The sequence below is a fragment of the Diceros bicornis genome, chromosome 37 (assembly GCF_020826845.1).
Source record: "Diceros bicornis minor isolate mBicDic1 chromosome 37, mDicBic1.mat.cur, whole genome shotgun sequence".
NCBI classification, from domain to species: Eukaryota; Metazoa; Chordata; class Mammalia; order Perissodactyla; family Rhinocerotidae; genus Diceros; species Diceros bicornis.
Genome location: NC_080776.1, coordinates 1,412,927 through 1,427,305, shown reverse-complemented (window position 1 = coordinate 1,427,305; position 14,379 = coordinate 1,412,927). Strand labels below are relative to the sequence as shown.

The following is a 14,379-nucleotide window of genomic DNA, read 5'->3' as shown; positions in this document are numbered from 1 at the left end:
TCCTTAGAAAGCAGCTTCTGATTCAGCAAGTCTGGAATAGAGTCTGAGATTCGGCATTCCTAACAAAGTCGCAGGTGATTCAAATACCATTGGCCCATATTGAGTAACAAGGTTTTAAAATGGAAACCAACACACGACTCGTCATGGAGACATGAAGCAGCGTGGTGTGTTCAGGTATACACACAGCCTTGTACTCGTGCAGGGTAAATAAACCGTGTGAAGGTGAGCAGACAGATGTCTGTGTGCTCACAGAGCCTGGACTTAATCTGTGATGTCCATCAGAGGTGGCAATTACAACAGCACTGCTGACTTCAGGTAAAAAGAAGTAGGGAAAAGCCCAATTGTAGAGGGTTGAAGAGTGAATAGATGACTAGTCGCCAGTCTCAACGAAATACCAGACAAAGGCAATTTAAGGGCCTGTACTCATCAAAATATTCCAAGTCACGAAAGACAAGACAGTGGAACTGCTTAGATACAAGAAGACTTTGGAGACCTGACAACTGAATGCAACAAGTGATCAAAATTTCCTATCAAGTTCATTATAGGAAGAACTGGTGAAATCTGAAGGTCTACAGTTAGCTATTGGTATCAATTTCTGGATTTTGATCGTGTGGCTATATAAGACAATGACTTGTGTCTGACATACTGATGTATCTATTGATACATATTGAGGTATTTAGAGTAGAGGCGCATCATGTCTGCAACTTAATGTCATCAGAGCTCAGAAAGATGAAGCAAATGTGATAAAATGTTAACATTTGGGGAATCGGAGGAAAGGGAATATAGGAATTCTTTGCACTGTTACAGTTTTTCTCAAGCCTGAAATTATGTCAAGGTACAGTGTATTGTTTTTAGAGGACAGGTGAAACAGGAATAGTACCACCACCCCACAAGCAAGCCAGAAACCTGGGGCTCAACCTTCACCCCCACTTCTTCATATCTAAACCAACTGTCAGTGCTGTCTCGTTCAAATCTGCTCTTCTGTCTTGTTTCCCGCCCCTTTCACAGTCCAACCTCATGATCCCTCAGCTATACTGCTGAAATAGTCTCATCACCTTTATTTCCCTCCAATCCCTGTATGGGGTGATCTTTTCAAAATGCAAACCTAGTTATGTCACACCTGCTAGCCACCCCCTTTCCCTGAAAACATTTGACAGAGGGAACAGTCTTCATAAAGGACCCCTAAACCCCACCCACCTAGGCTGGCTGCCTGTTCATGCTTTTTCACCAGGTCTTCTTACTCCACTACTAGCTGCTGTTCAGTTGCCACAATCGTCCTGCTCCTGCGGCCCTGGGCCTTTGCACACACCCTTCTCTCCTCCCTGCTGCCATCAGCTATTTCTGCTCATATTTGAAATCGATCCCTTTACCTGGGGAGGCCTGTCCTAGGGCTCTTACTAGCTCTCTAGTACACACTCTCCTTCACTTTTCTTTTCTGTCACATGTTCGTTGCAGTTTGTGAAGGTAATGCCTGTAAATCACTTCAAGGGCAGGGACCATGCCCGTGTTTGCTCACCCTTGTGTCCCCAGGCTGTAACAGTGCCCAGTGTGTAACTGGGTCTCTCTAAAGTTGCTAAATGCATCAAAGAAAAGGAAGGAAGGCAAGACAGGAGATAGGAGAGATACTGGAGCAAGGTGTGTTCTTAGGATGAAATCTAGGGGAGGATTTGGGAGAGCAAGAATGGAAAGGCTGGGAGGGTCATTATAAATAGAACAGGTAAGCAGAATGTGTGGAGTTAGACTCTGAATTGTCATACATTTCCTACTGTTTCAAGAGTCTATTGTAACCTTACAAGACACTAAAGAATAAGAGAGCAATGATAAATGTAAAGAAAACTTTTGAGTAAAATTCAATAAAAAGCATCACCTTTGTGAAGGTTGTTTTCTTCACAAAGTTTGATGTGCTTTAAGAGTGGTGAATAGCTTTTAGAAGGGTAAATTGTCTGGAATTTGCTTTAAAATAGTCCAAAACTGTTTCCATTAAAACAAGAGTGGGCACTATTGGAACAACTACCTGTGCCAGGCACACACACATTTTAAAACCTCTCACAACTCTAGTTACCCTTTTTCAGAAATGAGTTTAGAATTATGCCGCCATCGAATTTTGTCCTCTGTGTAACATCTTTCTCCACATTCCTTTTTGGGGTGGTGAGAATCCTGGGGGCCGTGTTGGAATCTGCCTACCATTTCCCGAGCTCTTTCAAGTTGCTGTTCTGTTTCCTACATCTAGCTTTGCCTCGTGTCAATCTGCTTCTCATTCCTTTGCAGTAATCTTTTTATCCCTTCTCTGGTCACTTTTAGGATAACTTCACTGTGATTCACTGTATGATTATAATTTTCATTTGCTTTGACACTCGACTTCTTGAAATCTTCGGGTTAAGATTACTGATTCTGAAAAAATTTTTGTCTATCATTTCTTCAAATATTGCCTCCCATTCATTCTAGTCTCTCCTCTCTTACCCCCTTTTGGTTTGTCTTCCTTTTTTCCTTTCATATTTTCCATCACTCTTCCTTTGAGTTGTGGAATTCCTCTTCCAACCCAATGATTTTGATTTTCAGCCGTGTCCGTTCTATTATCCAGCCCAGTTAGTGATGATTTTGTTTTTAAATTTGAGCAATTTTCCATTTCTGAGATTTCTCTAGGCCGTATTAGTTGTTTTAAAAACCTGTTAATCAGTATCCTGTGAATCCATTAACTGTTTCTTGAGATGGTTCTCCCGTTTGTTGCTTGCACGTCTCCTCTGTGTTTTATGGTGTTAGTATTGAGATTTTTGGACTCTTGATTATGTACTCATCTTTAAAGTTGAGATTCACTGTTAGGACTATTCTGCCACGGCTATTTACGGGGCCCTTTTCATGGAAGGGGTAGAGATTTGCACTCTATACCATTTGCAGAGGCAGTTGGGGATGGGCAGGGCATGTTTCGAAGTGGGGCACACTGCCTTCTCTCTCCACCCACCCATTTCTCTGTTGAAGGCTCCGATTTTGTCAGATGAGGCAGAAAACCTCCTCAAGCCGCCCGCCTGAGGCAGTGACCTGCAGTTGCTCCAGATAACTGTCGTGCTCCCAGTTTCCCTTTCCTCCAGGTCTAGAACACCTTTGGTGTTGACGTTTTTGTGGCAGTACTTTGCCCCGTCCTTCTGTGCTGAGTTTGTTCTTCAGTCAAATTCCATATTGGTATTAGTCTTTCAGGGATTCCTCACAAATTCTGCTTTACTTACAAGTTCCTTTTTTTGCACACTAATGTGGATGTGTACGGGCAGGTCTATGCATTTGTCTACGTATATAAAAATTTTGTCTATCATTTGTAGGGTGCTTGGCCATCTTGCAGTCAGTGTCCCGGTCACTGGTGGTAGGCCATGCTCTTTTTTGCACTTCAGTCTACATATTTCTTTTTCTTTTCCTTTCTGCATCTCCAAACCCTTCAAAAAAGAAGCCAATTTGGTTATTAATCTAGTACTGGAAATACGAGGTTCACACAGATAATAATCATGATGAAACTAACGTTCACTGAATACTTTTCACGTCAGATATCCTTCTAATGACTACTACTACCTCTCGCTCTCGAGGTCCCAGTCTGTTTTGATTCTCCAGAATCTTACTTGATCCTGAATTATTTCCAGATTTAAGGGTTAGCAGAAACTCACTTAAAGATTCAAATCATATTCAGCCAAGATTTACAGATGTGAACCAATCTTCTATATAAAAATCTGTAATTAAGAAGACTTTGAGAACAGATCACCTTTCCTTTTCATCCCCTTCAAATAATGGAGCAAATATACGAAATTGGGCATTTCCTGAAGATGTTTTTAAGAAATCTTATTCTGGTATTTTCAGTTTAGGAATATTCCACCTTGGTACATAAGTATTATATGTAATTTTGATCTAGTATAGTAAAATTCTGCAATGTTATAAGTAAAAACAGGTTAATATGTTCATTATCTGTATGTTAAGGAACTAAAACGTCACATTTCCTTTCTTTCCATTTGTTTTAGTACGTAATACTTCTCTGTATCAATGGAGAAATGGATATTCTCCTACATGCAAGCCTCAGATAAGGTCAGAATCTTCTGCACAGCTGTTACAGGGAAGAAAGAAAAGGCACTTGAGTGAAACAGCATTAGGTAGGTTAAAATGAGGATATGAGCACTAGAACTGGAAACTGAAAACAAAAAATTCTCATCTCCAAAGAACCCCTGCCTTGAGAGAGTTTATAATCCAGAAGAGTCACTAATTACACAAAACATCCATGGTCCTATGAGCATTAAACAGCATATTCATGTAGTCAGTTCAGAATTACTTGTGGACTGGTTCCATCCACTGTATGGCAATTAAGGATTTCCTTCCCGTGTTCCCTGCCTGGAGTTCTCTTCTACCAGCTTCCTCCTGGGCAGGACTTAGTCTCCAGCGTTCTGTTCTGGACTCAAAATAAGTCAGTACAAGGTTGCCTTATAGAAATTTATTACCATTTCTGGTACCTACTGTGGAGGTGTCAATTCACTGAAGCTTCTCCATAATTTTGAGAAATTGGATGAGATTCATCTAAGGTAACTCAACTACCTAGTTCAGTTTCCCTTAGGAACTTATAGTTCCTAGATGATCAACAGAGATGTCTTTGAAACTAGAACTATGCTAGTAATACAAAGTGGGGTTTATTGTAGGGATTTGGGATAAGATAGTTTTCATAATTATTGCAAATAATGAAAAAAAATTAACCGGAAATATATTAAATAGCAAATTATCTATATACTCTTTTGGTTCTCGTTCATTGTTCCAGTGGATATGACGCTATATACATTGGTCAAGTATTCCCCAGATGTAATATGTCAATATACCCAATAAATCAGAAACTAATTACGTCCAAGATGTACTGGACTAGATTCATACATGAGGGATTTAACACATTTATCTCTACTGTTTCCAGTAATCCCACCATAACAGACCAAGTCACTACCCCATAATCACTATCTGATCAACTAGTGTGGCACAAAGTTAACAAACATCACCCCCGTCTAGAGATTTCATTATGCTTTTTAGTGCCTCGATCTTAAGACAACCAAGGGTCACCCAGCTTTTGAGGAACTTTCATACATGTATGCTGTATGCTGAAACATAGGAAAACCTGTATCTCTTAATAAGATGTACCATGAAATACACATTACCTAAGATGTAAAATGTTTCACTTGAATTGATAGTTCTAACTTAGAGTTTGATAGAAATGCAGGAGAGAAGAACAAGTAAAATGCTATACTAAAAAGCAGCAACTAGACAACTCCCTGAAGTGCAGGACACTTGGTCTAGTCTCTTTAACAAGTCAATGTCATGAAAAATGAACTCTTCTAGATTATAAGATACCTACAAGACAATAACCAATTTCAATATGTGGTCTCTGATTTGAAGAAACTAGCCATAAAGTACATTTTTTAACAACTGGGAAAATATAAATATGGACTGGGTATTAGATTTTACCTTACACAGGAAAATACTATTTTTTAAGATCCGTACTGAAGTAAAATAAACAATGGCAGTGAACACATCCTCACCAACAGGGAACCAAAACAAACAGAAAGAAGTAACGTGGAAGAAACAGAAAATACCAAGAATAGAAGTAAACTTCTAATTAACACCCGGAGAGAAAAACTTCATTCGTGAAATAAGAACAGGATGCTATAAAAAATAAGTAACAGAGAATAAGAACTTCTAGAAATTAGTACTTTAATAGTAGAAAATTTTCAAAAATAGAATGGTCAGAAGTTAAGGAAATCTCCCAGCAAGTCTAACAAAAAAGTCAAAGACAAGAAAAGAATGAGGGAATAGAGAAGAAAATTAAGGAGGGTAAGTCTTGGAGGTTCAGCCTCCAAGTTACAGAAAACATGCAGAGAGTAAAGGAGGGGATGAGATTACTAAATAAATAATGAGATACACTGGATAAAAACTGATGGGAATAGTTGTGGCAAGACTGTGGGTAAGATATTTTTTTCCTTAAATTCTGTTTTGTTTTTTGATACATGAATTTAAAAAGTAATAAAAAGGAAATCAATTCACCGGTAAGGAGTCACATGTTACCTAACTAGGAAAATAATTCTAATACCTATCAGTCACATTTAATGTATGAATTCTCAATGGATCTTTCCATGACAGGAGAAAGAACGAGATTTGAAGAATTTGCTTTTCAACATACACAACCAGGATCCCATAGCAATTTTGCTGCTGTTACTAATGTCAGCGTTATATCAAGAACCCAAAATTCATCATCACAAGTAGGTTTTTTTGTATACTGAACTCTAATATCGCTTTCTAGACTTTTAAAACCAGCTGATTTGAAAAAAAAAATTATAGAATATTTTGTGGATCTATTACAGCCTTATTTACTAGTACATATTTAAAATTTGTTAATCTATTACAGCCTTATTTACTAGTACATATTTAAAACTATCTTATTAGGAAGGAATACATTTGATTACACTTTTACTCAGGAGATAATTGTTCATTGATCCTTGGTTATAGCTTTTTTTTCTGTGTTCAAAACTTAAAAAACTATATCATAACCATCCCTACTCCTCAATATGAAGCTAAATATAATCTTGCTAGTAAGAATTCAGCACTTGTGTTGTTCTTATTCTGTTTAGTTTTTTGTTACCTGGTCAGGGAGTAGAGGTCAAAGGGGGCAGGGTTTAGAAAGAGCAGTGTGATGCTCAGGGACCAGCAGCACACAAATGAAGGCTGGAATAATAATCTTCACTAAATGGCTCACCAAAGAGTTCAGACTTTTCTAATAAAAAGTGAGTTTGTTAAATGATAATTTCATTGACATCCAGGGTGCTTCATGGTAATCTTTTCTGATGAGTTTTGCATTTTAAGGCATTTATATTTTTTATGATCTTAAAAATAGGCTTGTATGGGTGCACACACAAAGGTATACTGCATACCCGCCAAAAGGGATTGCACTGGTTTACGGAAGATAGGAATGCTTTCTTGTTTTTCTTAACATTTTATAGTCAGATTTTATAACAATGTACTACTGCCATATTCTCTTTACATAACTCATGAGAGTATCATCACAGGTAACTAGATCCTACTGTAATCCTATTTTGCAGAATCCTGCACGACGGAGATTGCGAAGTGAGAGCTCCTATGACATAGATAATATTGTGATTCCCATGTCGTTAGTCGCCCCAGCTAAGTTAGAGAAACTCCAATATAAGGAAATACTTACTCCAAGGTACGTATAAAACTTACATCTTCTTATTTTTCTCTCTTCCCTCTTTTTCTTGAATACCTATATTTTCAGAGTGAAGTTAAAATTTTAATTATGGAAAGGAAGATGCTCCTTTCCCCCTTCCTTCCACTTGTACAACCATGGAAAGAAAATGGTGAAAGAAACCTTTACATTACTCACACGGAAAAAAAAAGTGCCATATAGTATCACAACTTTACTTCTCAATTTTTATTAAGAATTGGAAATTCCAAGGACTTATTTACTTTAGCACTCTTAGAGTTTTTTTCATTCAATGATATTTTGGTATCTATTATGTATATGGCACCAAAAGGTATTTTAGGAATGTAAATAATTACAGTAACAAATAATCCTTGCTCTTTAAAATGGAGGTTTGCACAAGGTTGCAAAAAGAGTTCAAAGAAAGCAACTCCTTTGCATGGGGTATTCACTGTGTTAAGACAGTAACACCTGTGACAACAAAAATAATGTTTTGATGTACTGCCAAGTCAGCAATAAGCATATTAATGGAGAGATGAGTGGGAAGGTCTGGGAAGACGTCCACGAAGGAGGGGAGGGCAGAGTGAATTCCCCAAGGGAGACCACAACAGAGGCACAGGGACAAATGTGCAAGTCTTAGCCAGAGACTGAGGTTTTGTCTAGGGCGATAAAGGAAGTTCAGGCTGCAAAAGAAGTTAGAACCAGACTGTGGGGGTCCTTGAATGCCATACACAGATCTGCTGCCTACTGGCAGCCAAGTTAGTCGAATTTTTTTAGCAATGATGAAAGAAAGCAGTTTCTTAAGAATATGAATCTAGCACCAGCAAGAAGAGAGAGAAGAGGCCAGAAAGAGACATGAGCTGGGTGCCAACTACAGTAATTCCTACCCATCTCTATTCCAGCTAAATTTCATAATCCTCTTATTCATAATTACTTTGAGGTATTAGGAGAACTTTTAATACTCTAGGAGGTATTATGAAAACTCCTACAGAGAATCTATTGATATACTCTACCTAAGTAAAGAATAACCTTTGTGGCTATGCTGTTCTATTGCAACCGTGTTTTTCAACTTACGTGGTAGGCTGAAGCTGGCTGGTTGAGCTGGCTATTTAATATAGAGGAATTCTGGGATCCAGATGTTCAACTCAAGAGGCCATGACGAGAGTCTCCACACAAAGAAACTGGCACATGCTACAAATCAGGGTTGTTGCTGTTCCTGAGCCAGTTTATCAGCACACCACTGACTTAATTCATAATAAGGACATGCTTAGGTACAAAAATGCAGCTATGCGGAAGAGACTGTTCACTGGAAGGCCAAAAGTAAAGCCTCACCTTCTCCTTGTCCTTGCCTCTTAATAAAAAAAAAAAAAGTATTAAAATACAACCATTCAAATTATGGAAGTCCCAAGGAAAGAAAACACTACTTCGTTAGCTGTCCTTAGAGAATAAAGTTGCTACATTTAGATAGACTAACAAAAGTTGTTTGAAACTGATTTGTATCTTCAACAGCTGGAGGATGGTGGTTCTTCAGCCTTTGGATGAATGTAATTTAGGTGAAGAAGAGGTAAGTTGCTTTCACTTACGGGATAATTAGACTTCATGTATCACGAGGCCTGCTTAATTTGATATTTGAGGGACTAAAGGGAAAGATAAGCTCTTTAACGCTGAGTTTTTCAGTGTAACACTGTACACTGATTTTTTCCTCTCACTTATGATAAGCAAGTTCTTCATTAAAGGATATTGATTTGATTAGAAAAATGTTTTTGTGCAAATTTGACTGCAAAGACAATAATGTATAAAGAATAAAGAAAAGCAAAAATAAAATATGCATTTGCTTACATGAGTTGTTGAGATACTCAATTTATGTGAATATCTACATTCATTCCCAGTATTAGTCATATTTTTCTGCATGAGGAGACTTAGTCTTAATATTCAAGTCTACAATGCCATATTCAAAATCTTGGCAACAAATTGCTTTCAAATTTGGAAAATTTTGGACTTTAGAAGTAATATGGTAGGTACACTATCATGTAATACACATAGGGAGCCTAGAACAGTTCTCATAATAAAATATTAATGTTTCTATAAGCGAAATATTTATAGGCAGTGGAACAGCCTCACATCATTTCAGACCATGCTATGTCACAAAATGAATTATGAAAACTTGTTTTTTCAGATTTTTGGAATTGCAGGAAAGGGCTTATGGACCTGTATGTGTAAAACTTACGTTAAGACAAGAACAATTACAGGGAAAAATACTGTATAACCAAACTAATTCCAAAGTGATCATCTGCAGAAGTAACAATCTTTCTGTGCCGACCAATCGTGTTTTTCAACTATCAAAATTTACTTTTTAATGCCTTTTCCTCTTTTAATGCACTCTTCCCTAGTTCTGAATGATCCTAGCCAGGAAATACAAATTCTTAAAACACCACAACCAAAGTCTTAGAACTCCAGATAAGTCATTTGTTAAATTCTCCTTTATCTCAACTAGTTTCATTTTTCTTTGATATTAACATATTCCTAGAACAGTGTACCAATAACGGGCAATCAATACAAACTTCTGAATGAATAAAGTATTAAGAATCTTTTATGAAAATGGAAAGCACTGCAATCTAGGTAGGTCTTCAAACATGACCCAATAGTTAAGTTTTAAAAAAAGGTTTTAACTCCCTCTTTTTTGGGAATTTGAAGCTCATCTCATAACACTCATTCTCTTGACTTAGAATGCATTTATTTTAGAGTTTTCTTCCTATTGTTCTCTTGATGAAGGGTTGTTTGAAACCTGTTCTAATATTTCAAAATGTTTCTGGTAAAAGCAAAACTTTTTATTTCTAATTCCAGATAGAAGATCTTTCTGATGAAGTCTTTTCCCTAAGACACAAGATATATGAAGAGAGAGAGCAGACCAGATGGTCACTATGGGAGCAAAGCAAGTGGCACAGAAGAAACAACAGGCAGGTGTTATCAATTTAAAACCCCAAACCGCAGAATCAACAAAACACCTGCAGCAATAATGAGGGAGACGAGTAAAAAGGAAGAAAACACACTGTTATAACACCACCTATTCGGGCACTGCATTCACTGGGCTTACACTCAAAATCTCCATGGGCTAATGACACAATGATGACACGAGTTTCTGTTATTTCACACCACACGATTTCTCATGTTCATTGCCGGCCTCAGGAATAGTAGATTTGACTGAGCAACTAGTGTGAAAATTCTCCCTAGATCAAGTAGTCATTTCAATGTACTGTAATCGTGGACCTAACACTAAGGATTAGAATCTAGGTAATCTATTTTACCATAACCACTTCAAAAAAATGTTTTTCTTAAAAAAACAAATTCTCAAGAAAACTGTTCAGTCTAAAAAGAAAAGAATGTAAAATACTTTGAACATGACTTTGGGGGAAGGGGAAATAAATCCTCAAAACATAACTAGTAATTATATATTTGAGAAAATCTCTGGTATTGTATATTTACATTTGACTATTTTTTAATACAGCCAAAAGTCAAAAAGCAAGATCTTGTTGGAATCTGGTAGTCACTTTATTGAGGGGGATCTCGCACTTAATTAGTACTGTTAAAACACATTTGTCTGTTTAGGTCTCAAGATATCCAGATTTGTTGTAGATCCTTACTCTAAGAGTCATCCTAACATGAGATTCAATTCTCATCTTCCTCCACATCCCAGAGATATAAAACTTTCCAGGAGCACAGAGGAACATGTGAATGAGTCCTTTGTGGATAACATTACAGTAATCATAGAAAAACTGTAAGGGTCAAATAACTGTCCTTTCTTGTTTTCCAAAAAAAGGCAAACCAAAAAACAAAAACAAAAACCATTATAATTTGGCAAAAGATTTCATAAAGTCCTAATTAAGCCTTTGAGACACGAAGATAAGAGCATCAGGAAGATCAGCAGATGAAGTTTAAAAATCCTTTGGGCAGAACTGTTTAAAGAACAGCCATCAAGTTACACTGACGTAGTGACACCTTGAGTTGTTCATAAAAGGTTAAGACCTCACAAAATAACAAATAGTTAAATATTTTCTTGATTTTCTTGCTAGAGTGTACAGTAAGAATGCTGAAGGACAGGACTTGCTTTTGAGAGAATACCCTCCTGACTGGAGTGGTGGTCAGCCCTGTGCTGCTGCGAGTCCTACGGAGCACCCTGCAGAGAGCCAGCATCTGAGCGCACACAGCTCACCTTCATTAAACGGCAGTCAAGAAATCAAGGTCAGTGGAATATCCATGACTGTTTAAACCCCCTTTTAATTGCCTTTCAACCTTTTGTAAACTTGTTTGCAGAAACTGCTTGTTGCAAATTCAGGCTCCACCGTGACATAACAAATTCATAACAAATTCATTTCGACTCTCAGTGTAGAATGTTGAGTACAAATCAGAGGATCTGCAGTCCAGCATTCCAGTTCCAGCACTAACTACGAACACCTCCTTATCTTCGTATGTGACATGGCAGTACCTCATTCCACCTGCTCACCTACATCTTAGGAACAAAGGATTCCACCACAGTTTCATTACAGAGCACATCTGATTAAAGAGAATAGCACCTGCACACAGTCAACGTTAGCTGCTGTTTCCCTTCCTCCTCTTACAAAAGATTTTTACTTGTCTCCCCAGAGATCCAGTTCAACCTCGAGGGAAGCGTTTTCTAACACCGCATCCATAAAGTTCATGCACTTTTCTTCATAAGTTGGTGTTGGAAAAGAAGAACCATATCTAGAAGGCAGGGAGTGGAGACTATAGAAATTAATAGGCAAGTCGTAGACAGCTCGGGGAAGGACGAGTCAGTAGACAGATGTCTGTAAAAGGGGCTTTCCCGAAGTACTCCCAGGATGAGATGAAGACCAGCGCCCTGTGGGAGCGCTTCCTCCTCCTGCAAGAGGCAAAGTGAAAAAATAATTCCCCAAGATCCCTAAACAATTCTCAGTACGTTCCATTTTGAGTTGCTAGATATTTAGGTCCCAATGAAAATCTGTACATTTATGTGCTAAAGAAGAAGATAATAGTTACTACACAATTGACATTTACAGATTACTTGATACATGAATTTAAGTAAAACAAATTAGTTGAAACTTAACTGAAAATGTTTTCTCTTGCAGTCTTTGTGGTGGGAACGACGGGTTTTTCCACTGAAGGATGAAGACACAGAAGCCTTAATATGCCAAGATGAAAAAAAAGATCAGATTGAAAGATCCAGCCCACTTTTGCTCAGTGAAGTCTTCTGTACATCAGAGAATGGCCACCATCCAAAAAGGCAGGCAGACGGAATGGAAGAGTACAACATCTCTGGTCTAGGAGTTACTCATATTAAAAAAAATAGGTGACAGGAAACAGGTTAAGAAACCCATGTAACTGAATGGAAAACAGGAGGTGAAAAGAAGCCCTGTTCTCCATCCCCCGCCCCTCCGGTCACAGTTCCAGAGTAAGAGCACGTACTGCATGTCTTCATCTTTCATGCTATTTAAGAAACAGGCAAGGTATGTCTCTCTTTCCTCCTTGAACCATAGGAGTAACTAGCTTTCACCTACAGACAAGTGCTAGTCATTTGTGTTTATGATGCAAATACAAGCACCAAAAACTGAACACTGCTGCAATCTGATGTCGGGTCACATCACTGGTAAAGAACTTAAGAGACTCCAAACACACACACACACACACACACACACACCTCTGCATCAAATGACACCTCTTCTTCTTCCTATACACATGGTAATTCCTTAAAATTGCCTCAGAAATATATTAGGATATACAAATGTGTGTGTATAGAGCATACACACATACATACATACATACATATACACACACACATACAGTTTTAAAAACACTGGCAGTGACCACTCCACCTGAAAATACATACATGAACTACCCTATGACAATGTAAGCTGCACTAGAGACAAAGAAACACAGGTTTCCAATGATAATGGACATCTAAAAGTCTTGACTATGGAGAAGGAATTTTTTTAACATGTTTAACCAATAGTAGAAGTTATTTATGGAAATTTCTACACCAGATAACACAATACTCCTTTATTTGAAATCACTGATATCTGTGGGACTAAACACAAGTTACTGTCTGTTCACTCCTAACAGAATAAGACAAGCAAAGTAGAGTTAAATATTGGTGTATTTTAAAACTATCACAGCTTTTAAAACTCAACTTGAGTTTTATCTACTTTGTGTATCTCATGAAGAGAAGACACCAACTTAAAATGGGCAACAAACAGGAACGTCCTATCAGTATACAAAATATTGCTGTGTTTTTAGTGAATTTGGTCATTCCTTCCCATAGCTTACTCTGTTCAAACAAGCATTTATTCTTGCTTGTGTCCTACAATGAGAATTAACATTTTTCAAAGGATAATGCTTCAATATTGGATACTGGAGTGTACATTAAGGAAAATTCCTTCTGAAGCTATTACATCATTTTTTTTATGTCAAAGTTGAGGACAATTTATATGAATCGCTTTTTCTCATGTAAAAAGGTTATTCAAGTTGTTGTACCCATATAACTGACAATCTTGGCCATCTGGCCTAGTCTAGGGGATTTGACAGTCAAGTTTTGTTTAGGGATTGGAAATTATACTAGTCCCTTTAAAGAGAAAAAAAAAATCAAATTCAATACTGACAAATTTTTGCTTGTAGTTTTACTGTACATTTATTTTTTAAAAAAGAAAACAAAAGCCAGACAAACCCAAGTTGTCCAGGTAAATAAACTCAAATCTGTCATGTCTGATATTATAATCTTCTATGTAAGTTTTTTAATTAAACTTATTTCTATATGCCTTGTGTTGTCTGACCTGATCAAACACCACCCGTTCACGGCACAAACCTCTCCTAAGCCAAAATAACCACAAACATTAAGAAACAAACACATTTTTACCTTGTAATGTAGAAAAAAAATCAAGCAAGCTCTATTCTATACTTAAGCGTTAACATTCTTATTTTTCAAACCTTACTTCTCAAAACTCATAATAGCCTAAAGAAATTCAATGACACTGGTCCTGTTATTTCTTGCCATATGTGTTACATAGCAAGAGTGTTTACAAGAAGGAAGTGGCTGATACATATCTGTTGCTGAAGTGTAATCCGGGACACAGTTATAAACAAACATTTAGTTTATGATTAGCTCTGTAGCTTAT

General features: G+C 37.4%; 1 protein-coding gene across 6 annotated transcripts in view; it reads left to right on the top strand.

Annotated features, from left to right (window-relative positions):
* The window catches only part of KANSL1L (KAT8 regulatory NSL complex subunit 1 like), a 126,401-nt gene extending 112,628 nt beyond the window's left edge, over positions 1 to 13,773 (top strand). For 5 of the 6 annotated variants that reach the window (XM_058532914.1, XM_058532915.1, XM_058532917.1 and 2 more), the window contains 7 exons: positions 3,996 to 4,124; positions 6,142 to 6,260; positions 7,098 to 7,222; positions 8,726 to 8,780; positions 10,061 to 10,173; positions 11,287 to 11,455; positions 12,340 to 13,773. In XM_058532914.1, the coding sequence (XP_058388897.1) occupies positions 3,996 to 4,124; positions 6,142 to 6,260; positions 7,098 to 7,222; positions 8,726 to 8,780; positions 10,061 to 10,173; positions 11,287 to 11,455; positions 12,340 to 12,564 (935 nt within the window). In that variant the 3' untranslated portion in view covers positions 12,565 to 13,773. The remainder of the gene's footprint in view (positions 1 to 3,995; positions 4,125 to 6,141; positions 6,261 to 7,097; positions 7,223 to 8,725; positions 8,781 to 10,060; positions 10,174 to 11,286; positions 11,456 to 12,339) is intronic. The other variant, XM_058532918.1, reaches the window with a different exon arrangement.
* Positions 13,774 to 14,379: the final 606 nt, after the last annotated feature.